The sequence below is a fragment of the Capricornis sumatraensis genome, chromosome X (assembly GCF_032405125.1).
Source record: "Capricornis sumatraensis isolate serow.1 chromosome X, serow.2, whole genome shotgun sequence".
In the NCBI taxonomy this organism is placed as follows: Eukaryota; Metazoa; Chordata; class Mammalia; order Artiodactyla; family Bovidae; genus Capricornis; species Capricornis sumatraensis.
The window spans coordinates 76,638,705-76,662,586 of record NC_091092.1 but is presented as its reverse complement, the minus strand read 5'-3'; the positions used below and the strand labels follow the sequence as shown (position 1 = coordinate 76,662,586).

Sequence of the window (23,882 nt, the reverse complement as noted above, 5' to 3'; positions counted from 1 at the left end):
CAGAACTACCCAGCATTTACATTATCTGCCTTGCTCTGTACACTTTATCGTTAGGACCCTCAATGTTGTACATACTAACTTGTTAACACACTAGACAATGAAGCACCAAGCATATTCTAGTAACCTTGTACAAGACACTGTCCTTTCTGGAGCCTCAACTTCTTCACCTATAAAATCCAGATATTACTTACTTTAAGGTGGTTGTGAAGATGAAGAGATTTAAGGTACCTCACTGCTTTTTTTGTCTACATGAAGAAACAAAAAATAAAATGCAACAATTTAAGAGTGGCTCTAGCCTTTCTAATGAGGAATCTAGCTTCATGAAAGTCATGTCTGTGTTTATCCACAAAATAAAATGGAAATAATATGATTAATCTGCCCTGTGTCAAAGGTCATTGCTGTATAAATAAATGATTATAAAATGTTTACAAGAAAGAACTATGTAAACAGTCTGCCTTGTAAACTTTTTTTTGCCCATATACATCATGGTTATTTTTCTAGCAAATTAGTTGAAAGAAAAGAAATACAAACCAGAATGCCCTGAGTCTCTCTTGGCTCTGATAGGATTCTATGGCTACATGATATATGAAATGAAGGTTTTCACTTAACCATTTTTACATTTACCTCAGTGATATTACATCAATTTTCAGGCCTAAGCATACTACCATCCTTTAATTTGAAATTACTTTTAACTTTTACCTTTGTTTTTGCTATAATATTTACTAAATTGAGAGGGATGTTCAGAGGGAAGGGACTATTATCTCAGGCTTACAACATGAACCAATAATGTTGTTTTCCTTATGATTTCTAATTTAATTCCATTGTTATTAGAAAAGATACTTTGTATGATTTTAATCTTTTTAAATTTATTGAGGCTTATTTAGTGGTATAACATATAGCCTATCCTGGAGAATACTCCATGTACACTCAAGAAGAAAATTGTATTGTTGTGGGGTGGAAGGTTCTATATATGCCTGTTAGATCTAGTTGTTTCTCAGTGTTGTTCAAGTCCTGCCTTTCTGTATTGATCTTCTGCATAATTGTTCTATCCACTATTGAAAGTGGGGTATTGAAGTCCTAGCTATTATTGTAGAATTGTCTGTTTCTCCCTTCAGTTCTGTCAGTTTTTGCTTCATGTATTTTGCAGATCTGTTGATAGTTGTATATATGTTTATAATTGTCATTTCCTTTTGAAAGATTTTATTTTCATCACTATATATTGTTATGGAATTGTGTCCCCTCAAAAGTCATATGTTGCAGCCCTCCCCTTTAATCTGATGGTATTTAGAGGTGATTGGTACTTTGGCCCTTGGAAGGTAATTAGATTTAGATAAAGTCATGAACATGGTGTGCTCATTGTGTATTAATGCCCTTATAAGAAAAGATCAGAGAGCTGCTCTCTATCTCTCTACTGTATGAGGATACAGCAAAAAGGAAGTTGTCCATAAGCCAGGATGAGTGCTCCCATAAGAATTCAAGCAACCATGTTGATACTCTGATCTAAGACTTCCCATACTTTAGAGCTATTGTTTAAGCCACCTAGAATATGGTCTTTTGTCATAGTAGCCTGAGTGTATTAAGACAGATACTGAGCATCTTTTTCTCTTGTAACTTTTTTTTAGTTGAAATCTATTTTGTCCAAATCTATCTGCCCCAGCCCCCCCCCTTTTTTTTTTTTTTTTGGTTACTATTTACAGTGGAAAGTCTTTTTCTGTCCTCTCACTTTCAACCTACTTGTGTCTTGAATCTAAACTGAGTTTCCTGTAGACTCATGGATCATATTTTTATATCCATGCTGTATATCTCTCCCTTTTAATTGAGAGTTTAATCTATTTGCATTTAGAGTCATTAATGATAATATACTAGTTTGCCAGTTCAGTTCAGTTCTCACTCAGTCGTGTCCGACTCTGCGACCCCATGAATTGCAGCACGCCAGGCCTCCCTGTCCATCACCAACTCCCGGAGTTCACTCAAACTCACGTCCATCGAGTCGGTGATGCCATCCAGCCATCTCATCCTCTGTCGTCCCCTTCTCCTCCTGCCCCCAATCCCTCCCAGCATCAGAGTCTTTTCCAATGACTCAACTCTTCACATGAGGTGGCCAAACTACTGGAGTTTCAGCTTTAGCATCATTCCTTCCAAAGAACACCCAGGGCTGATCTCCTTCAGAATGGACTGGTTGGATCTCCTTGCAGTCCAAGGGACTCTCAAGAGTCTTCTCCAACACCACAGTTCAAAAGCATCAATTCTTCGATGCTCAGCCTTCTTCACAGTCCAACTCTCACATCCATACATGACTACTGGAAAAACCATAGCCTTGACTAGATGGACCTTTGTTGGCAAAGTAATGTCTCTGCTTTTCAATATGCTGTCTAGGTTGGTCATAACTTTTCTTCCAAGGAGTAAGCGTCTTTTAATTTCATGGCTGCAGTCACCATCTGCAGTGATTTTTGAGCCCCCCAAAATAAAATCTGACACTGTTTACACTGTTTCCCCATCTATTTGCCATGAAGTGATGGGACCAGATGCCATGATCTTCGTTTTCTGAATGTTGAGCTTTAAGCCAACTTTTTCACTCTCCTCTTTCACTTTCATCAAGAGGCTGTTTAGTTCCTCTTCACTTTCTGCCATAAAGGTGGTGTCATCTGCATATCTGAGGTTATTGATATTTCTCCCAGCAATCTTGATTCCAGCTTGTGCTTCTTCCAGTCCAGTGTTTCTCATGATGTACTCTGCATAGAAGTTAAATAAGCAGAGTGACAATATACAACCTTGACGTCCTCCTTTTCCTATTTGGAACCAGTCTGTCGTTCCATGTCCAGTTCTAACTGTTGCTTCCTGACCTGCATATAGGTTTCTCAAGAGGCAGGTCAGGTGATCTGGTATTCCCATCTCTTGAAGAATTTTCCACAGTTTATTGTGATCCACACAGTCAAAGGCTTTGGCATAGTTTGCCAGGGCTGCCTTAATAAAGTACCACAGACTAGGTGGTTTAGACAACAGAAATGCATTTTCTCACAGTTCCAGAGGCTGTAAGTCTGAAGTCAAGGTTTTCGGAAAGCTAATGCTTTTTTTTTTTTTTTTTTTTTTCCTGAATCTTCTCTCCTTGGCTTATAGATGGCTGTTTTTCTCCCTAGGTCTTCATGTGCCTTCACCTGGTTCCTTCTATACATATTCGTGTCCTAATCTCTTTTTATAAGGACACTAGTCATATTGCAGCAGCAGCGTATTGGATTAAGGCAAACCCTAATTTTGGGGTTTCCCTGGTGGCTCAGATCATAAAGAAAATGCCTGCAATGTGGGAGACCTGGGTTCGATCCCTGAGTTGGGAAGATTCCCTGGAGGAGGGCATGGCAACCCACTCCAGTATTCTTGCCTAGAGAATCCCCATGGACAGAGGAGCTTGGTGGGCTATAGTCCATGGGATTGCAAAGTCACACACAACTGAGTGACTAAACACATAAACACTAATTATCTCATTTTAGCTTAATTACCCCTTTAAAACCCACATCTCCAAATATAGTCACATTCCCAGGTACTAGTGATTGTGACACTTGAATATATGAATTTGGGGGGAACATAATTCAATCTGTAATAGATAAGGGAGGACTTCTGTCATTTTGTCTTTTGTTTCCCATGTGTCATATCTTTTTTTTTTATACTCCATTACTTCCTTATTTTATATTTAAATAATTTTTATAGTGTGCCACATGCCTTCTCATTTCCTTTTTTGTATATATATTTAGCTATTTTCTTATTTGTTACCCTGGGGATTATAACTAATATCTTAAACTTGTAGCATACTAGTTTGAATTAATACCACTTTAAATTCAGTAATATACAGATTCTGCTTCTGTCCGTGCACATACCTCGCCATATGTGTTATTATCAAAAGTTGCATCTTATATATTATATATCCTTTAATATATATTTATAATTATCATTTTATACATCTGTCTTTTAAATCATATAGTATGAAAATAGAAATTTCAAAATAAAAACAATGTTGGCTTTTATATTTATTTATTCAGTTTTACTAATGTTCTTTATTTCATCATATAGCTTGAGTTATTGTCCAGTGTTCTTTCATTTCAGTCTGAAGGACACTTTTTATCATTTCTTATGCTGCTGCTGCTGCTAAGTTGCTTCAGTCGTGTCTGACTCTGTGCAACCCGAGATGGCAGCCTACCAGGCTCCCCCGTCCCTGGGATTCTCCAGGCAAGAACACTGGAGTGGGTTGCCATTTCCTTCTCCAATGCACGAAAGTGAAAAGTGAAAGTGAAGTCACTCAGTTGTGCCTGACTCTTAGCGACCCCATGGACTGCAGCCTACCAGGCTCCTCCATCCATAGGATTTTCCAGGCAAGAGTACTGGAGTGGGGTGCCATTGCCTTCTCCGATCATTTCTTAAAGGCAATTCTAATAGCAGTGAACTCCCTCGGTGCTTATCTGGGAGTATCATAATTTCTCCTTTTTTTGAAAGGATAGTTTTGTTAAGTATAGAATTCTTGAATGACATTTTTTTTTTCCTTTAGCACTTTAAAAGTGTCATTCTACTTCTTCTGAACCTCTTGGTTGCTGATGTGAAATTGGCTGTTAATCTGACTGAAGAGCTCCTTATAACATAAGTTGCTTCTCTGTTGCTGCTTTCAAGATTTTTCTTTTTGTTTCTGGCTTTTAAAGGTTTGAATAAAGTTTCTATCAGTATGGGTCTCTGAGTTTATCCTACTTGGAATTCATTGAGTCTCTCAGTTTTCCTTTTTCTGTATGTGGACTCATATTAATACCTGGTGTGCTGTGGTTTCAGCCTGAGGAACTCCCCACAGTATTTCTTATATGGTAGGTCTGTAGGCAGTGGATTCTCTCAAGTTTTTATCCAAGAATATTTTCTCATTAGTACTTTTTATAGATAATATCTTAATTAATAGACTATTTTTGAACAATTTGAGGTTTACAGAAAAAAGAGAAAAAGCGAAGTTCCCATATACCTCCCTCACTCAACCCCCAATTTTCCCTGTTATTAACATCTTGCTCTATTGAAGTACAGTTGTTAAAACTGATGAGCCAGTATTGACACATTATTATTACTAACTAAAATCCATAGTTTACATAAGAGTTCGCTCTTCATGTTGTACATTCCATGGGTTTTGATGATGTATAAAGATAGGTACCATCATGTATACCAATATACTTTGGTATGTTAATCTTGTATCCTGCATCCTTTCTATAATTGCATATTAATTCAAGGAGTTTTGTTGATTTTTCAGGTTTTCTACATAGACAATCATCTATGAAGTAAGATAATTTATATTTCTTCTTATTATGTATACCTTTTTTTCTTATCTTATTGCATTACCTAGGACTTCTAGAATGATATTGAAAAGCAGTGGTGAGAGGGAATATCCTTGCCTTGTTCCTGATCTTAATAGGAATAGCTTTGAGTTTCTCATCATCAAGTTTGATATTAACTGTAGGTTTTTTGGTAAGATGTTCTTTATCAGCTTGAAGAAGTTCCTGTCTTCCTTGTTTGCCAAGAATTTTTCTCGTAAATGAGTGTTGTATTTTGTCAAATATTTTTTCTGCCTCTGTTGATGTGATTATGTGATTTTTCTTTTTTAATCTGTTGATGGGATGGCTTACATATTAATTGATTTTTGAATGATGAACCAGATTTGCATATGTGAGATAAACCCACTTATTTTAGTGTATATTGTTGTATTTCTTTGCTAATGTTTTATACAAGTTTTTGCATCTATGTTCATGAGAAATATTGGGTCTGCAGTTTTCATATAATACCTTTGTCCGGTTCTGTAATACTGGCCTCATAGAATGAATTAGGAAATATTCTCTCTGCTTCTGTTTTATGGAAGAGATTGTAGAGTGCCACGTCCAGCACAACAGGTGAGAAAGACCTGAAACAGGGGTGAGCATGTAATGAAAAGACAGACACATATAATTTGGCAAACGAGGAGTCAGGGGGCCCTCCTGCTCTCCATGGCAGGAAGACAAAATGGCTCCTTTCAGCCCATACTTTAATTGGCAGACGTCACATGAGCTCATTAAGGAATAGCTATACTGGGGAGTTTGGTTAGCACAGGCTCTGCTGTTGATCAGGAATATCTTGTTTTGTTTCCATGGAGATGGATGCAGGGGTAGGCAGTGAAGTGGAGCAGAGAGCAGGTCCCACCCCAAGAATGTCTGTTCGGCATACTTACTAGGATGATCACAAGGGTGCAGTTTGCCACACTCTCGAGTCTGGTCTCTGCTCCGCCAGGCTGCAACAGTAGAGCACTGGTATTTCTTCCTTAAATGTTTGAACCCATCTGGGCATGATGTTTTCTATTTGGGGAGGTTATTAATTATTGACTCAGTTTCTTTAATAGACAGAAGCCTATCAAGATTGTCTATTTCTCCTTACATGGGCTTTAGTAGACAGTGTCTTTCACATAATCAGCCGTTTTCATCTAGCTTATCAAATTCATGGGCACAGATTTGTTAATAATGTTCCTATATTTTCCTTTTAATGTCCATGGCTTCACTAGTGATAACCCATATTTTGTTTCTGAAACTTTGTAACATTTTTGTCTCCTTTCTTTTTTTCGTAGTTAACCTGCCTAGACACATATTAATTTTACTGATCTTTCAAAGAGCCAGTTACTTATTTGTTGACTTTTCTCTATTGAAGTCCTATTGTTAGTTTCATTGATTTTTACTCTAATTTTTATTTATTTTCTTCTTACTTTAGTTTGCTGTTTTTTTCCCCTAAGGGGCAAGCATATGTGGTTGATTCAAGGTATTTCTTCTTTACTAATATATATATTCAGTGCTACTGCTTTTAATGCATTCCACAAATTTTGATAAGTTTTGTTTTCATTTACATTTAGTTCAAAGTATTTTAAAATTTGTCTTGAGATTTCTTCTTAGCCATGTGTTACTTGAAAGTGTGCTATTTAATCTCCAAGTATTTGTGGATTTTCCACTATTTTTCTGTTGTGGTCTCAGAGCATATGTTGTATGATTTCTGTTCTTTGAAATCTCTAAAGATGTGTTTTATGACCCACAATGTGGTCTGTCTTGGTATATGTTCCACCTCAGCTTGAGAATAATCTATCATTTGCTGTTGTTAGATGAAGTAGTCTGTAGATGTCAGATATATCCAGTAGATCAGTAGTGCTCATGAATTCACCTGTGTCTTTACCAACTTTATGCCTACTTGATCTGTTTCTGATAGAGGGCTATTGAAGTTGCCAACTATAATAGGGGACTCCTCTGTTTCTCCCTTCAGTTCCATCAGTTATTGCCTCACGTAGTTTGATGCTCTTTTGTTAGGCATCACTTCAGTCACTCAGTCAATGTCCGACTCTTTGCGACCCCGTAGACTGCAGCAACCAGGCCTCCCTGTCCATCACCAACTCCCAGAGTTTACTCAAACTCATGCCCATTGAGTCAGTGATGCCATCTAACCATCTCATCCTCTGACATCCCCTTCTCCTCTGGCCTTCAATCTTTCCCAGCATCAGGGTCTTTTCAAATGAGTCAGTTCTTCGCATCAGGTGGCCAAAGTATTGGAGTTTCAGCTTCAACATCAGTCCTTCAATGAATATTCAGGACTTATTTCCTTTAGGATAGGCTGGTTGGATGTCCTTGCAGTCTAAGGGACTCTCAAGAGTCTTCTCTAACACCACAGTTCAAAAGCATCAATTGTTTGGCACTCAGCTTTCTCTATAGTCTAACTCTCACATCCATACAAGGACTACTGGAAAAATAATAGCCTTGACTAGATGGAACTTTATTGGCAAAGTAATGTCTCTACTTTTTTAATATGCTATCTAGGTTGATCATAACTTTTCTTCCAAGGAGTGTCTTTTAACTTCATGGCTGCAATCACCATCTGCAGTGATTTTGGAGCCCACAGAAATAAAGTCTGCCACTGTTTCTACTGTTTCTCCATCTATTTGCCATGAAGTGATCGGACTGGATGCCATTATCTTAGTTTTCTGAATGTTGAGCTTTAAGCCAACTTTTTCACTCTCCTTTTTCACTTTCATCAAGAGGCTCTTTAGTTCTTCTTCACTTTCTGCCATAAGGGTGGTGTCATCTGCATATCTGAGGTTATTGATATTTCTCCCAGCAGTCTTGATTCTAGCTTGTGCTTCCTCCAGCCCAGCATTTCTCATGATGTACTCTGCATATAAGTTAAATAAGCAGGGTGACAATATACAGCCTTGACATCCTCCTTTTCCAATTTGGAACCAGTCTGTTGTTCCAAGTCCAGTTCTAACTGTTGCTTCATGACCTGCATACAGATTTCTCAAGAGGCAGGTCAGGTGGTCTGATATACCTATATCTTCCAGAATTTTCCACAGCTTATTGTGATCCACATAGTCAAAGGGTTTGGCATCGTCAATAAAGCAGAAATACATGTTTTTCTGGAACTCTCTTGCCTTTTCAGTGATCCAGTGGATGTTGCCAATTTGATCTCTGGTTCCTCTGCCTTTTCTAAAACCAGCTTGAACATCTGGAATTTCACGCTTCACTTACGTTGAAGCCTGGCTTGGAGAATTTTGAGCATTACTTTACTAGCATGTGAGATGAGTGTAATTGTGTGGTAGTTTGAGCATTCTTTGGCATTGCCTTTCTTTGGGATTGGAATGAAAACTGACCTTTTCCAGTCCTGTGACCACTGCTGAGTTTTCCAAATTTGTTGGCATATTGAGTGCAGCACTTTCACAGCATCATCTTTCAGGATTTGAAACCGCTCAACTGGAATTCCATTACCTCCACTAGCTTTGTTTGCAGTGATGCCTCCTAAGGCCCACTTGACTTCACATTCCAGAATGTCTGGCTCTAGGTGATTGATCACACCATCGTGATTATCTTGGTTGTGAAGATCTGTTTTGTACAGTTCTTCTGTGTATTCTTCCCACCTCTTCTTAATATCTTCTGCTTCTGTTAGGTCCATACCATTTCTGTCCTTTATTGAGCCCTTCTTTGCGTGAAATATTCCCTTGGTATCTCTAATTTTCTTGAAGAGATCTTTAGTCTTTCCCATTCTATTTTTTCCTCTATTTCTTTGCATTGATCACTCATGAAGCCTTTCTTATCTCTCTTTGCTGTTCTTTGGAACTGTGCATTCAAGTGGGAATATCTTTCCTTTTCTCCTTTGCTTTTTGCTTCTCTTCTTTTCACAGCTATTTGTAAGGCCTCCTCAGATAGCCATTTTGCTTTTTTGTATTTCTTTTTCTTGGGGATGGTCTTGCTCCCTGTCTCCTGTACAATGTTGTCATGAACCTCCGTCCATAGTTCATTAGGCACTCTGTCTATCAAATCTAATCCCTTGAATCCATTTCTCCCTTCCACTGTATAATTTTAAGGGATTTGATTTAGGTCATACCTAAATGGTCTAGTGGTTTTCCCTACTTTCTTCAATTTAAGTCTGAATTTGGCAAAAAGGCATTCATGATCTGAGCCACAGTCAGCTCCCAGTCTTGTTTTTGCTGAATGTATAGAGCGTCTCCATCTTTGGCTGCAAAGCATATAATCAGTCTGATTTCTGTATTGACCATGTAGTTATGTCCATGTGTAGAGTCTTCTCTTGTGTTGTTGGAAGAAGATGTTTTCTATGATCAGTGCATTCTCTTGGCAAAACTGTATTAGCCTTTGCCCTGCTTCATTCTGTACTCCCAAGGCCAGATTTGCCTGTTACTCCAGGTGTTTCTTGACTTCCTGCTTTTGCATTCCAGTCCCCTATAATGAAAAGGACATCTTTTTTGGTTGTTAGTTCTAGAAGGTCTTGTAGGTCTTCATAGAACCATTCAACGTCAGCTTTTTCAGCGTTACTGGCTGGGGCAGAGACTTGGATTACCATGATATTGAATGGTTTGCCTTGGAAACAAACAGAGATCATTATGTCGTTTTTGAGATTGCATCCAAGTAATGCATTTCAGGCTCTTTTGTTGACTGATGGCTATTCCATTTCTTCTAAGGGATTCTTGCCCACAGTAGTAGATATAATGGTCATCTGAGTTAAATTCAGTTAAGAATTGTTCAATTAAGACTTCCCTGGTGGCTCAAGACAGTAAAGCGTCTGTCTACGATGCAGGAGACCTGGGTTCAATCCCTGGGTTGGGAAGATCCCTTGAAGAAGGAAATGGCAGTCCACTCCAGTACTATTGCCTGGAAAATCCCATGGACAGAGGAGCCTGGTAGGCTACAGTCCATGGGGTGGCAGAGTCAGACACGACGAGCAACTTCACATTCACATTCAAGAACTGTTATGTCTTAGAAAGTTGACCCTTTTTCATTATGTAATATCTCTCTTTATTTCTGAATATTTTCCTTACTCTGTAGTCTGCTTTGTTTAAAATTACTAAAGTGACTCTAGCTTTCCTTTGATTAGTATTACTATGGTGTATCTTTCTCCATTTTTTTACTTATAGTTCTGTATGTCTTCATATTTAAAGTGGTTGTCTTGTAAACAGCACTTAGTTGTTTTATTTCTTGATCCCTTCTGACAGTCTCTGTTTATTTATTTATTTATTTATTTACAATATTATATTGGTTTTGCCATATATCAGCATGAATCCGCCATGGGTATACACATGTTCCCAATCCTGAACCCCCCTCCCACCTCCCTCCCCATAACATCTCTCTGGGTCATCCCAGTGCACCAGCCCCAAGCATCCTGTATCCTGCATCGAACCTAGACAGTCTCTGTTTTTGAATTGATATATTTAGACCTTTGATATTTAAAGTGATTATTGTTATAATTTGACTAATATTTACCATGTTTGTTACTGTTTTCTATTCATTACTCTTGTTCTTTGTTCATATTTTTGTCTTGCAGTCTTTTTGACTTCTGTTTAATTATTTTTGTATGATAGTATTATTTATCTTCCCTTACTATATCACTAATCCTACTTTTTAATCTTTTTAGTGGTTGCTCCCTAAAGAGAGTTTGCAATATATATACATATAAAACCAACCCAGGTCCCTTTCAAATAACACGGTACCACTTCCCAGGTAGAACAATTACCTTATTATAGAATATTCCCAGCTCCTCCCTCCCATCCCTTATAACATTACTGTCATTCACTTTACTTATCCATAAGCTATAATCATGGACTACATTATTGTTATTAACAAAGTGCTATTAGATCAGTTGAGAATAGAAGAAATGAAAGATTTTATTTTACATCCATTTGTTTCTTCTCTAACACTCTTTCTTTATGTAGATCCAGATTTCTTACTTGTAGTGTTTTACTTCTTTCTAAATAACTTATTTTAACATAAGTTATTTAGAAACTAAACAAGGAGGGTCTAGTAGCAACAGAGGCCCTTAATTTTTTGTCTTAGTCTTTATTTCTCTTTGATCTTTGAAGGACAGTTTTGCTGGGCACAGATGGAATTCTAGGTTGGTAGTATTTTATTTTAAAACGTTAAACATTTCATTCCACTTTTTTCTTTGCTTGCATAGTTTCTAAGGAGGTGGCTAATATGACTCTTATCCTTGCTTCTTTATATGTAAGGTATTTTCTCCCCTAGCATCTTTGAACATTTTTCCTTGACATTCTGTAGTTTGAATACGAGATTATTAGGTGTAGATTTTGGAGTATTTATCTAGCTTTGTTGGAGAAGGAAATGGCAACCCACTCCAGTATTCTCGCCTGGAGGATCCTATGGACAAAGGAACCTGGAAGGCTACACTCCATGGGGTCACAACAGTCGGGACACAACTTAGCGACTAAACTACCACCACCATCCAGCTTTGTATTCTGAGCTTTTTCTATCTATGAGCATGATGCCTTTCATTAATTTGGGGAAATTGTATTGTCATTATTGCTTTAACTATTTCATCTCCTCTTTTTTCTCTCTACCTTCTGATATTTCTATTATGTAGGGCTTCCCTGGTGGCACAGAAGTAGAGTTTCTATTATGGGTCTATTGCTCCTTTTGTAATTGTCCCATAGTTCTTGGATATTCTGTTTTGTTTTTCTTTTTTCTTTTTCTTCTAGTTTTGTAAGTTTCTACTGATATGCCTTCAATCTTCATTAGTGGTTTCTTCAGCCATTTCCAATCATTGATGAGCCCATCAAAGGCATTCTTCATTTCTGTTGATATTTTGGCTCTCTGCCATTTCCTTTTGATTTTTTTCTTATAGTTTCCATTTCTCGTCTAACATTATCCATCTACTCTTTCATGTTATCCACTTTTTTCATTAGAGCATGTAGTATATTTTTCATAGTTGATTTATATTCCCGGTCTGATCATTTCAACATCTCTGCTATTTCTGAGTCTGATTCTAATGCTTGCTCTGTCTTTTCAAACTTTTTGTCTTTTAGTATGACTTCTGATTTTTGATTGAAAGCTATACATGATGTCCTAGGTAAAAGGAACTGAGATAAATAGGCCTTTAAAGTGAGATTTAATTTTTTTGTTTGACTGTGTTTACTGTTTACTGTAGCTGTTACAGGGCTTCCCAGGTGGTGCAATGATAAAAAATCTGCCTGCCAATGCAGGAGACACGAGTTTGATCCCTGGGTCAGAAAGATCCCCTAGAATAGGAAATGGCAGTACACTGCAGTATTCTCACCTGGAAAATTCTAGGAACACTGGAGCCTGGAGAGCTACAGTCTGTGAGGTTGTAAAGAGTTCGACACAAATGAGCACGCATGCACATAGCTATTAGAAATCGAAGGCTACACTTTTCTTAGTGTCCTTGTTTTTGTCTGGCCTATTTTCCTTGAATTTCCCTACAGACTTCTTAGACATCACCTGCGATGCACAGTTCTTTTAATTGTATTCCTTGTACTATAATACAGAAGCCTTATTGATGTAGTGGTAAGCTGCTGGGGAAGGAGGATTCTCTGGTGGCTCAGTGGTAAAGAATCCATCTGCCAATGCAGGAGACACAGGTTCAATCCCTGGGTTGGGAAGATCCCAAGTACAAAGAAATGGCAACCCATTTCAGTATTTCTGCCTGGGGAACCCCATGGACAGTGGAGCCTGACAGGCTACAGTCCATGGGGTTTCAAAGAGTAGGACACAACTTAACGATTAAACAAGGTTTTGGGGGACTGGACATGTTCTATAGTATTATGTCTGCTAAGTCAGTTGCTAAGTCACTTCAGTAGTGTCTGACTCTGTGTGACCCCATAGACGGCAGCCCACCAGGCTCCCCCGTCCCTGGGACTCTCCAGGCAAGAACACTGGAGTGGGTTGCCATTTTCTTCTCCAATAGTATCATGTCTAGGCTTAATTTTTTTATTGAGCCTGTGCTCCTGGGCTGTACCCTACAGAAGTGCTTCTCAGATTTTTTGTTGTTTTGTTTTCCCCTTTAGGTGGGACAGGAAAGCTAGAGGATGCTAGAGTTGTGTGTTGCCTTCTCCAAGATTGGTTAGGCTCTAGTAATATCCCAGTAGATTTGGCTCTGTCTGGTACAGTAGTTTCTCTGGAGAACAGGCTTTGCTAAGAAGAACAGAATGTTCTGGGCATATATAAATGTGACTGACTGTTCTTCCCTTTCTCCTGCTGGAAGGATGAGGGGATTTTTTGCAATCACTGTGAGAACATGATAGGTCTCCTGGTAATAAAGTCATAAAAGTGTGGGAGTCTCCACCAAGATGGGACCCCTTTGGAATTTTGAACTCTCAAACTTGTCCCCACTGAGCTTCCAGCAATTTGTTAATTAAAGTTCAGGTGTTGATATCAAACAAACAGCAACAACAAAAATTGCTATCCTAGTGCTAGTTCCCACACAGTTTTCCTCTTCTGCATTTCTACTCTGGTAAGTTGTGCACAAGGTTTCCAGTTTCTCCAGATCTTCACCAACATTCACTATTCTCCATTTTACTGATAATAGCCACCATAATGAGTGTGAAGTGATATCTCATTGTGGTTTTGATTTGTATTTCCTTAATGACTGGTAGTGTTGAGCATTTTACATATGCTTATTGACCATTTGTATATTAGGTACTTTGCCCATTTTGTAACTAGCTTGTTTAGTTATTTGTTGTTGAGTTGTGGCATATATATATATATATATATATACACATATATTCTTATTATTAATCCCCTATCAGATAAGTGATTTGCAGATATTTTCTGCCATCCTTTTGGCCTGTGCTTCAGTGTCATATCTAAGAAATAATTGCAAAATTCAGTGTCGTGAAGATTGTCTCCGTTTTCTTCTAAGACTTTTGTGATTGTCATTCTATTTTTAATTCTTTGATCCATTTTGAGTTAATTTTTGCATATGGCATAAATTTAAAATTCAACTTAATTCATTCACAAATGGATATCTAGTTTTTACAGTATTTATTTAAAAGTCCTTTTTCTCCATTGAACAGTTGTCACTCTTGTCAGAAATCTGTTGACTGTTTATTTGAGGGGTTTATTTCTAGGCTCTCTGTTCTATTCCATTGGTCTATATGTCTATCTTTATGCCAGTACTGTATTCTTTTGGTTATTATTGCTTTGTAATAAGTTTTAAAATCAGGAAATGTGAGTCCTTTACATTTGTTTCTCATTTTCAAGATTTTTTGGCTAATAAGAGTCTTCTGGGGTTCCATGTGAATTTTAAGATGAAATTTTCTATTTCTATATAAAAAGTCACTGGTATTCTAATAAGGATTGTGTTGGATCTGTGATCATTTTGGATAATAATGTCACCTTAACAATATTAAGTCTTCCAATTTATGAACACAAGATTCTTTACATTTATTTAAGTCTTTAATTTCTTTTAGTATCATTTTATAATTTTATGTGTACAAGTCTTTTGCCTCCTTGCTTAAATTTATTAAATATTTTCTTCTTTTGATACTATTGGAAATATTATATTTTCTTAATTCCTTTTTTGAATTGTTTACTGCTGTTATATAGAAATGCATCTGAATTTTGCATGTTGATTTCATATTCTGAAATGTTCCTGAATTTGTTAACTAGCTCTAACATGGTTTTTTGTGGGTTCTTTAAGGTTTTCTACACATAATATAATGTCACCTTCAAAGAGAGATAATTTTATTTCTTCCTCTTTGATTTGGATGCCTTTTATTTCTTCTCTTGCTTAATTTCTCTGTCTAGAATTTCCAGTAATATGTTGAATAAAAGTGGCAATCATTGTCTTCTTTCTATCTTAGAGGAAAAGCTTTCAGTGGCAATCATTGTCTTCTTTCTATCTTAAAGGAAAAGCTTTCAATCTTTCACCATTTAGTATGATATTAGTCGTGGATTTTTTTTTAACCTAAAGCCAGGGAGAGTGGGGTCTGCTAATATTCCCCATCTCTCATATCTACCCAGAATATGTCTGCCATAGGACACTGGGAAGATAGCAACTGCCACTCAGTTGTAAGAGCAGCTGTAACAGCTCACCTACAACATAGATGTTGTAGAAAGAGGGACTCATTCTTTGCCAACTATCCTGCCTATTTTTCAGAAGCTGTGGGTAGGGAAATAGTTGCTGCTCTCCTGACATCACCCACTTGATTTAGGCCTTTTATTGCACAGAACTATGGAAAATGGGATCTACCTATTTTCACTGTCTGCCCAAACTAACAAAATTAACTTTTAAAATAGTCTTGCTTGTACCTTTTATATCATATCTTAAGGGGGCTTTGCCTAACTCAAGATTTAAAAGATGTACTCCTGTGTTTTCTTCTAGTTGTTTTAATGTTTCATTTCTTAATGACTTGGTCTTTGATCCATTTTGAGTTAATTTTTTGCATACGCTATTTTAAAAGATAAATTTGACTTAATCAAATTAAAAGTTTTTATGTGTCAAATATAACATCAAGTTAGTAAGAGCCCACCCAGAATGTCAATGTGAGAACTAACTCATGAATATATATATATATGGGATATTTTCCATTTATTTACCTCTTTTGAAATTTACTTTAGCAGTGTTTTTTGTTCTTTGGAGTTTTTATTTGGCCACACTGTGCAGCTTACAGGATCTTAGTTTCCCAACCAGGGATCCAACCCAGGCTCCCTGGACCACCAGGGAATTTCTTTTAGCAATGTATTTTAGTTTTCACCTTACACATCTTATACTTCTTTTGTTAAATTTATTCCTAAATATTTTATACTTAAATCTGTTGTGAATAGGGATAAATTAGGAGGATGGGATTAACATATGAAAAGAAAAATCTATTGTGAATGGGATTAATCTTTTACTTTCGTTTTTAGATTGGTCATTGACAGTATATAGAAATAAAATTGATTTTTATATGTAAGAACCTTGTATTACTTTTCTGTCTAGCATACCAAATTTCCAGAAACTTAATGACTTAACACTATTTTATTAATTCACAGTCAGAAGTCTAGGTACAGTGTGGCTTAATTGGGTTCTCTTATTCACAAAGAGTCAGACACAACTGAGTGACTTCACTTTCACATTTTTTTTTAAAATTAGAATCTTACAAGGCCAAAATCAAGGTGCTGGCAAAGCTGCATTCCTTTCTGGAGATTCTGGGAAAGAATTTACTCCCAAACTCTTTCAGATTTCAGAAATCATTTCCTCCTTAGACATTCTATGTGACCTTTCCATCTTAAAGCCAGCAATGATGGTTCGAGTACTTCTTGTGTTTCAGACCCCTCTGGCTATTCTTCCATCAGCTGGAGAAAATTCTTTGCTTTTATGGGCTCATGGAATTACATTGAGTCTGCCAAAATAATCTAGAATAATCTCCCTATTCTAAAGCCAAATGATTAATAACTTTAATTACAATTGCAATGTCCCTTTTGCAATGTAGTGTAACATTCACAGGTGTAACTCCAGGAAGTGAAGATCATGGGGGCCAGAATTCTTACTTATTAGTTCAAGTAGTGTTTTAGATTCCTTAGGGTTTTCTCTATACAAGATCATGTCCTCTGCAAATGAAGATGGTTTCATGTTTCCTTTTACAATTTGGATGCCTTTATTATTTTTGTCTAATTGCCCTGGCTATAACATCTATATGCTGTTGAATAAAACTATCGGGAGGAGACATCCTTATCTTGTTCCTAATCTTAGGAGGAAAATATTTAGTCTCTCTCCATTTATTGTGATTCCCTGATGGCTCAGATGGTAAAGAATCCACCTGCAATGCAGGAGACCCAAGTTTGGTTAAAAATAAAAAATGCCTAACAGTCTTTAATTTTAATGTTTTGGAACATTTTGCAAACTTTTCTTATTCCTTTCAAAATACATGCACTGCAAATGAGAAACTCAGCCTCTGTCTTCCTGTTTACTACAGTGCTGCTTCTCTTGTTTTTATTTTTTCCTCTAAATACAAATTTTTCAACTGCCTGATTTTGTACTTCTTTTCAGTGGAAATTCTGATATATGTTGGTTTGTTTTACTCAACTTGTAGACCTTGACTACTATTTGTCAGGTATTATGCAAAGAACTCTGATAGGAGAACATTTGATGAGTAGTCAGATTAGCTTGGCATATTATATGTATGTTAAAAAACTAACCTTGTGAAAAGATATACGAAAGTCTAGATTTAGGTTCATAAATGGACTACTAGCAGTACTGGTAATGTTTTTATATAGTCCAATTAATGGACTCACAACACAGAGTAATTTGTACATATTTTGTTTTGAAAAGAAAAGGCAAGAGGAGAAAATAATGGGATCTTACAAGTAAGCAGAAGAATATACACATAGTTTACAAAGCTCTTCATCTTGTAACAAAGTCTTGATTCTTTCTTATAGACCAGAAGATCAATTCAAAAGTTGTTAGAATGGGAAAATAACAGATTGTATCACAAGGTAAGAAAGTTTAAGCAAATAAGTATTCCATTCATATTTGCATTAATAAATTGAGAAAATGGAAAATTGTCAGCCACAAAAGCATGAATTAGAGAATACTCACTTTTTAATATTTGTTCTTTACAAAGTATTTTTAAAAGTATCTTATTCCTGGATTGTTGTTCAGTGGTTTATTCAAATGTGTAGGTAATAATTAGTATAAATTGTTGTTAAAATTCTTAACAAACTTTACCTTCTTAGCTTGCTTTGCACTGGAAGTTGACTAAAAGGAAATGTGAAACTAGCAATATGATGGAGTATGTAAGTATGCAGTTATCTTTAATTGCATATTTTTGGATTCCATCCTGAATGTTACATTTTACTGTATTTATCATTTGTCACACTTCTTTCTACCTTTTTTCTTCTCAGCTTGAACTTTTGTCATTTGGAACATAGAGGTTTCCTTCCACATTTTTAGGTTTGTAGCCAACATAAAATATCTTGAAAACTGACAGTTATTTACATCTTAGAAAAACTTTAGCTACTATGCTCAGATGAAAACCTGGTAAAACCTTAATCTTTTTCTAACACAGGTACAAACCATAACACATGTTGATGGGCACAGATGAACAAATATTTCTAAATGTAATCTTGTCAAAACTTACATAAAGTAGGAATTGACTTCTGGATTCATATTCCTGGCTTTTTTTTTTTTTCTTAGCTGATATTTATTAATAACTTTCAGTGAAGAAACTATAGATTCTAGTTTTTTTAAACTGAAAGATCTGCGATCTTAGTCACAACACATAAAGTCACATATAGCCAGTGTGACAGATAGGGTATCATTAACATTCAAAAGAATATGAAATTTATCCAAACTTTAAGTTGCTGACATGTAATATATATTTAATCATAAACATTCCATTTCTATTTCATAAGTAAGGATTATTATGTATCTTTCTCCACTTTGAATAGTTTTGAGGATAATGTGCAAATGACCACAAATCTAAAATTCTCTGTAGGTAAAACCTTGTATAAATTATTGTAACTTTGTGTAACTTTATAAATATATTATTTTTATTTCCAAACCTTTTTTAAATTAAAATGTTTTAATCAATCCATTTGAACACTATTTTTTACAAAAAAGCTTCTAAAAGATAGTAATATTCAACCAATATCAGCTGTTGTAATTGAAAAATATGTAAATGTAATCTAAGTGAAGGTATTTTTTTCTAATCCTAATCCTAATAAATTTTTGTTAGAGATTCTAATAAAATTTGTATGCTTCCCATTTAATTGCTTCCACTTTGCTACAAAAAACGGGAACCAAGGGAAAATGGGAAAGACATTAAAATATAATAGGGTTTGCTTTTCTGTTAACTAAATGCTTACTGTAAATCAGATAATAAAAACTATTAGCTATAGCAAGTAATTATGTTTTTCAGTTTAATTGCCAATCTAATGATAACTTGTGGTAAGTTCCTTTTGTAACTGTTTTATATATTTCACTTGCTTTATAGTATAAGACCAAACCATAGTCCTGTGAGAAGTGATTATAGATTTTGGGGGTTATGTGTAAGTTGCAGTAAAATTGTAAAATTTTGTCAATATATTCTTGTTTATTTTTATTTTACAGGTAATACTAATAGAATTCTTACCAAAATATCCCATATTCCGACCTGACTGAGGAGTTTATTCAGTCACTTCTGTTTTACCTGTCATTTCCTACCCTTAGTGCCTTGTAGATGATTTTGGAATGAAGATGGTCTCCTTTGCTGTGTTCAATTTATTCTTTATAATGGTAGAATATTCTCCTCACACTTTTCATTTGTGTTGATTTAAGAAGAAATTTTGCACATTCTTTTTGTTGTTGTTAAATGAGGCTTGTATTTTGCACTGTCAATTTTTAAATAAATACACACATATATGTGTGTGTGTGTGTGTGTGTGTATATATATATATATATATATATATATATATTTGCCACTAAATATAACATCAGTGCAGGTGTTTAAAAAACAAAAACATGTTCTGAGCATGCTGCCTTATAATTTTCATACTTACTGTTTCTAAATATGCATCATTTTTCTAGGCTATTTAATGCTCTGTAATCCCTTACTGAACATACATAAATAAGCTTTTGGTAGCTTTTAGAAACGGTTTTACTCGTACCTGCTTTTAAAGGACATGCAATTAATAGCACTGGTTTTGTCCTGCACTTTGCTTAATTATCACTTATATTAGTGGATAAAATATTTAAACTCCTAAAGACCTGTAAATATTGTTTCTTTGCATAAAGTAAAAAAATGTGATATGTCATGGTTTACAGAATGTACTGTTATTCTTAATGTGTTGCCAACAATTCTGCATAAATTTTAATGTGAATGAAGTTTGCAAGCATCCTTTTGAATGTATAGATTGTTAACATGCTGTGTTATGGCAAAGCCATAATAAGTATGTTAAAAATTTCAGGTGTGGGCAGGATGGCCCTTTGTAATGAGAAGATTAAAATTGAAATCATTGTCTGAGATCTTCTGCATTGCACCTGAAACCAAGAACCTTATTTTTTCCATTTAGTTCAGTACATCCCATTTTGTCCTCCACTTACAAAAGAATTCATTTGACATCTGACACATTTCACAGCCTCACTCTCCTCATTTGTCTCCCTTTATGTATCCTTTTCTTCACTTGGAAGTATACAGGATTATGACCTTTAAGGAGTGTCTCAAGTTTCAGATGTTTTAAGAAGTATCTAGACCCCACCCACCCCACTCCAATACTCTTGCCTGGAAAATCCCATGGAGGGAGGAGCCTGGTAGGCTGCAGTCCATGAGCTCGCTAAGAGTGGGACACGACTGAGAGACTTCACTTTCACTTTTCACTTTCATGCATTGGAGAAGGAAATGGCAGCCCACTCCAGTGTTCTTGCCTGGAGAATCCCAGGGATGGGGGAGCCCGGTGGGCTACCGTCTATGGAGTCGCAGAGTCGGACATGACTGAAGCGACTTAGCAGCAGCAGCAGCAGCAGACCCCACCCCCAGGAAAGCCACTGCTAACCCCTTTCTGGAGTTATGATCCACTTTGAGAAAGAGAGAGAACTAATTGAAAAGCTCTACCTAAAGTGGCAGATTCATAATTGATTAAATACTCTTAATCCTCATTTTGGGGATCTTTTGTAAAGGTATGGATATTATTAATGAGGAAAGACAAGAATTTAACAAAAATATTTTCATTTTCGTTTCTAAAGTAGCCACACATGCAGGCTTTTCATTGGTATGTGCATATTTCTCTATTTCTCTTCACATTGGAATAAGAGCAGACACTCTTAATTCTTCTAGAATTTGAGTTTTTAACATAATGAAAGCTTTACATTGCATTAGTTCAACTGCAAATTTATGCCTGTATGCAGACACTATTTGTAATTCCTAGTGTTAAAAATAAAAGTTCTGAGACTGAATAATATTTTATTTATTATTTTAGTCTATTTTTATTTATTTTATTTTATTTATTTTATTTTAGTCTATTTATATTTATTATTTTTAGTCTATTTTTAGGCAAACATTCATCCCAATGAAGAGAGCAGTCATTTTTTCATACAAGGTCAAGCCTTTTAAAGCCACTTTTAAAATTTATGCCTAATTTGAAATCCACAGTCCTGGACCAGTAAAAGAAGAGAGGAAAAAAGAGATTTTTGATGTGTGATTATAATTGCATGAACAACTTTTCCACCTCTCTCTGTAGAACCCTGTTACCCCCATGCCACCCAGAATCTCTAACTTTTAATATATTGTGTGTGCCTGCAAATATCATTTGTCTGTCTGCTGTAAAATTGAAGGTGTATTTTTATAGACAAAGTGGAAACCTCTGAAAATGTATACCAAATGTCTTGTTTTATAGATAAATTCGGGGAAAAATTGTATCTGTGGTTTATGTTCCAGCTAATATCATCATGTTTATGTTTCAAGTTGTGACAGTTTAATACCAAAATTGATTTCCAGCATAATACAAAATTTCTAATTATCACTGATAGAATAATTACTTTGAGTCAACCCTTATAATCTCATTTTTTTCCTGTAAACTTAGAATTTGGCCACATGATGGTCATAGTAACTTTTTCTACCATGTATAGATCACACTTGTTTTGCTCAAAGAACAGCAGGAAGTGGTGAATTGTTTCTATAAAACAAATATTAAGACAGGAATAGAGTGCATCTGGAGGTAACAGAGTTTTTAATTTAAGTTACAGTAGTATTTATCATAAACATTTACCAGCATGTGTAAACTTAATTTTAAAACCTATTCTAATAACTCTTAAATTTATTATCTTATTATTCATTATGTTGATTGACTTATTTTCTTGAACTACTCAGAAAATACTCAATTTTTTTTTTTTCTTCTATGACTACTTTTTCAAGCTCTTTTCCTTTGGAGGGGACTAATTAGCAGTTGAATATTTTTGAGTCCTTTAAGAGATTTGTTTTCTTTTCAGTGATATTGGCAGCAGTGAATGCTGAAATGACAGGGTACACTGTGGACATTAATTTCTCACTCACTGACTTTTTTCTTATATCCTCAGGATAGAATATGTCAAGTTAATGAAGTATTTTTGTGCCAGTTGTTTTTAGATTAAAGAAACAAATTTGAGTTTTCTTTGTTATATAATATTCATTTATGAAACCTGCTACGGATGTTTCCAGAGACAATAACATGTATCTGCTGAAGTATATAAATCTTACAAAGTTTTGAGGTTACAAGTTAAAACTGTTCCTTCTCTGACTTTCCATTATGCATCTCTACTTGCATAAATTGTGTATAAAATGAAATAAGCTTTAACATTTTTCAGCTACTCTTTGATTCTTTCTACCCTCTATACTAATCTAGGAAGAAACCATTGTAGTCAAATGTTAGAAGTAGATGGAGAAGTGCCTTGTCGTCTTTAAATAAAGATAACATTCTATGTTGAAGGAAGCAGAACAAATGAATTGGTAAATCATTACATTAAAACCATCCTTTTCAGCTAAGTATAATATAAGAATATTTTACTAGTATATTGTATTTCTTCATTTCTTATTTAAAGCCTATTTCCTGGGTTTTCCCCAATTATGAGATATATTAGTGACAAAATATTACAGAATAGAAGTATCGGTCACTTATAAAACTAGTATAACTCTAATGCTAGTAATCATGTAATTTAACATAGTCCTGAAAAAACAATAGTCTTTGACTGAAGCCCTACTAAAGCCTACTGAAGTATTTAACACACTGTTCATCTTATCATGACCTATAAGCACTAATGTCTGATCAGTTAATCAAACTGTTACTATTTAGCACTCTACCATTTTAGTGAAATTTATTCTTGTTTTATCTAATTTGAATGAAGTTCCATAACATTTGTAAGTCTTCAAACAAATGGATTTTTTTAATGTAAAATCTCTTTAAAAATCATTAGCGTTTTAATTTTGTTTATAAATTACCACTCAAAAAATCAGACCTCACTACTTAAAGCCTCCAAACAGTTTTTTATTAGAATTGACTATATTGACCTGAGAGGATATGTAGAAATTTGTATACACCCTTTTAATTGGAGCAGTTTCACATAGTGGGAATACTTTTTGCTAATTTGATAATAAGATGCTGAAATTCACTGAAATTAAGTCCTCTAATGCTTATAAAATTCTACTTTAATCCATTGTGTAACAATTGTCAAATCCTTTGGGTTACTTTAAATGATGAACTATTGGAAAATTTTCCCTAGAAAATAAATAATGAATAGATTTTATTAATAATATCTGTCCATGTAATATGTGGAATATATATATGTATGTGTGTGTATATTACATATACACATCTTCCTATATTCCCCCCAGTTTCTTTTTTCCTGATTCTGAGCCAGCCTTTTCATTTTTATGATGGCAACCTGAGAATATGTTCCATTTTCTATGGACTTTGTCAGATTCATACTATATGAGGAAATGATCTAATGTGCTCCAGGCAAGTCACTTACATTACATGTCAGTCTCTTCATCTGTAAAATCATGAGATTTAACCTAGAGCTGGACAGAAAATTAGAGGTTACCTGACATTCTGTGATACTAGGAATCCTTAGGAAGTTTTTACTCTACAGAATCTCAGAATGATTTTTCTCAAATCTAC

The 23,882-nt window shown here is 35.4% G+C and overlaps 1 protein-coding gene across 3 annotated transcripts in view; it reads left to right on the top strand.

Annotated features, from left to right (window-relative positions):
- CHIC1 (cysteine rich hydrophobic domain 1) overlaps positions 1-19,459 on the top strand; it is a 40,728-nt gene extending 21,269 nt beyond the window's left edge. For 2 of the 3 annotated variants that reach the window (XM_068962806.1, XM_068962803.1), the window contains 3 exons: positions 17,694-17,750; positions 17,991-18,050; positions 19,366-19,459. In XM_068962806.1, the coding sequence (XP_068818907.1) occupies positions 17,694-17,750; positions 17,991-18,050; positions 19,366-19,416 (168 nt within the window). In that variant the 3' untranslated portion in view covers positions 19,417-19,459. The remainder of the gene's footprint in view (positions 1-17,693; positions 17,751-17,990; positions 18,051-19,365) is intronic. The other variant, XM_068962805.1, reaches the window with a different exon arrangement.
- The last annotated feature ends 4,423 nt before the right edge of the window (positions 19,460-23,882 follow it).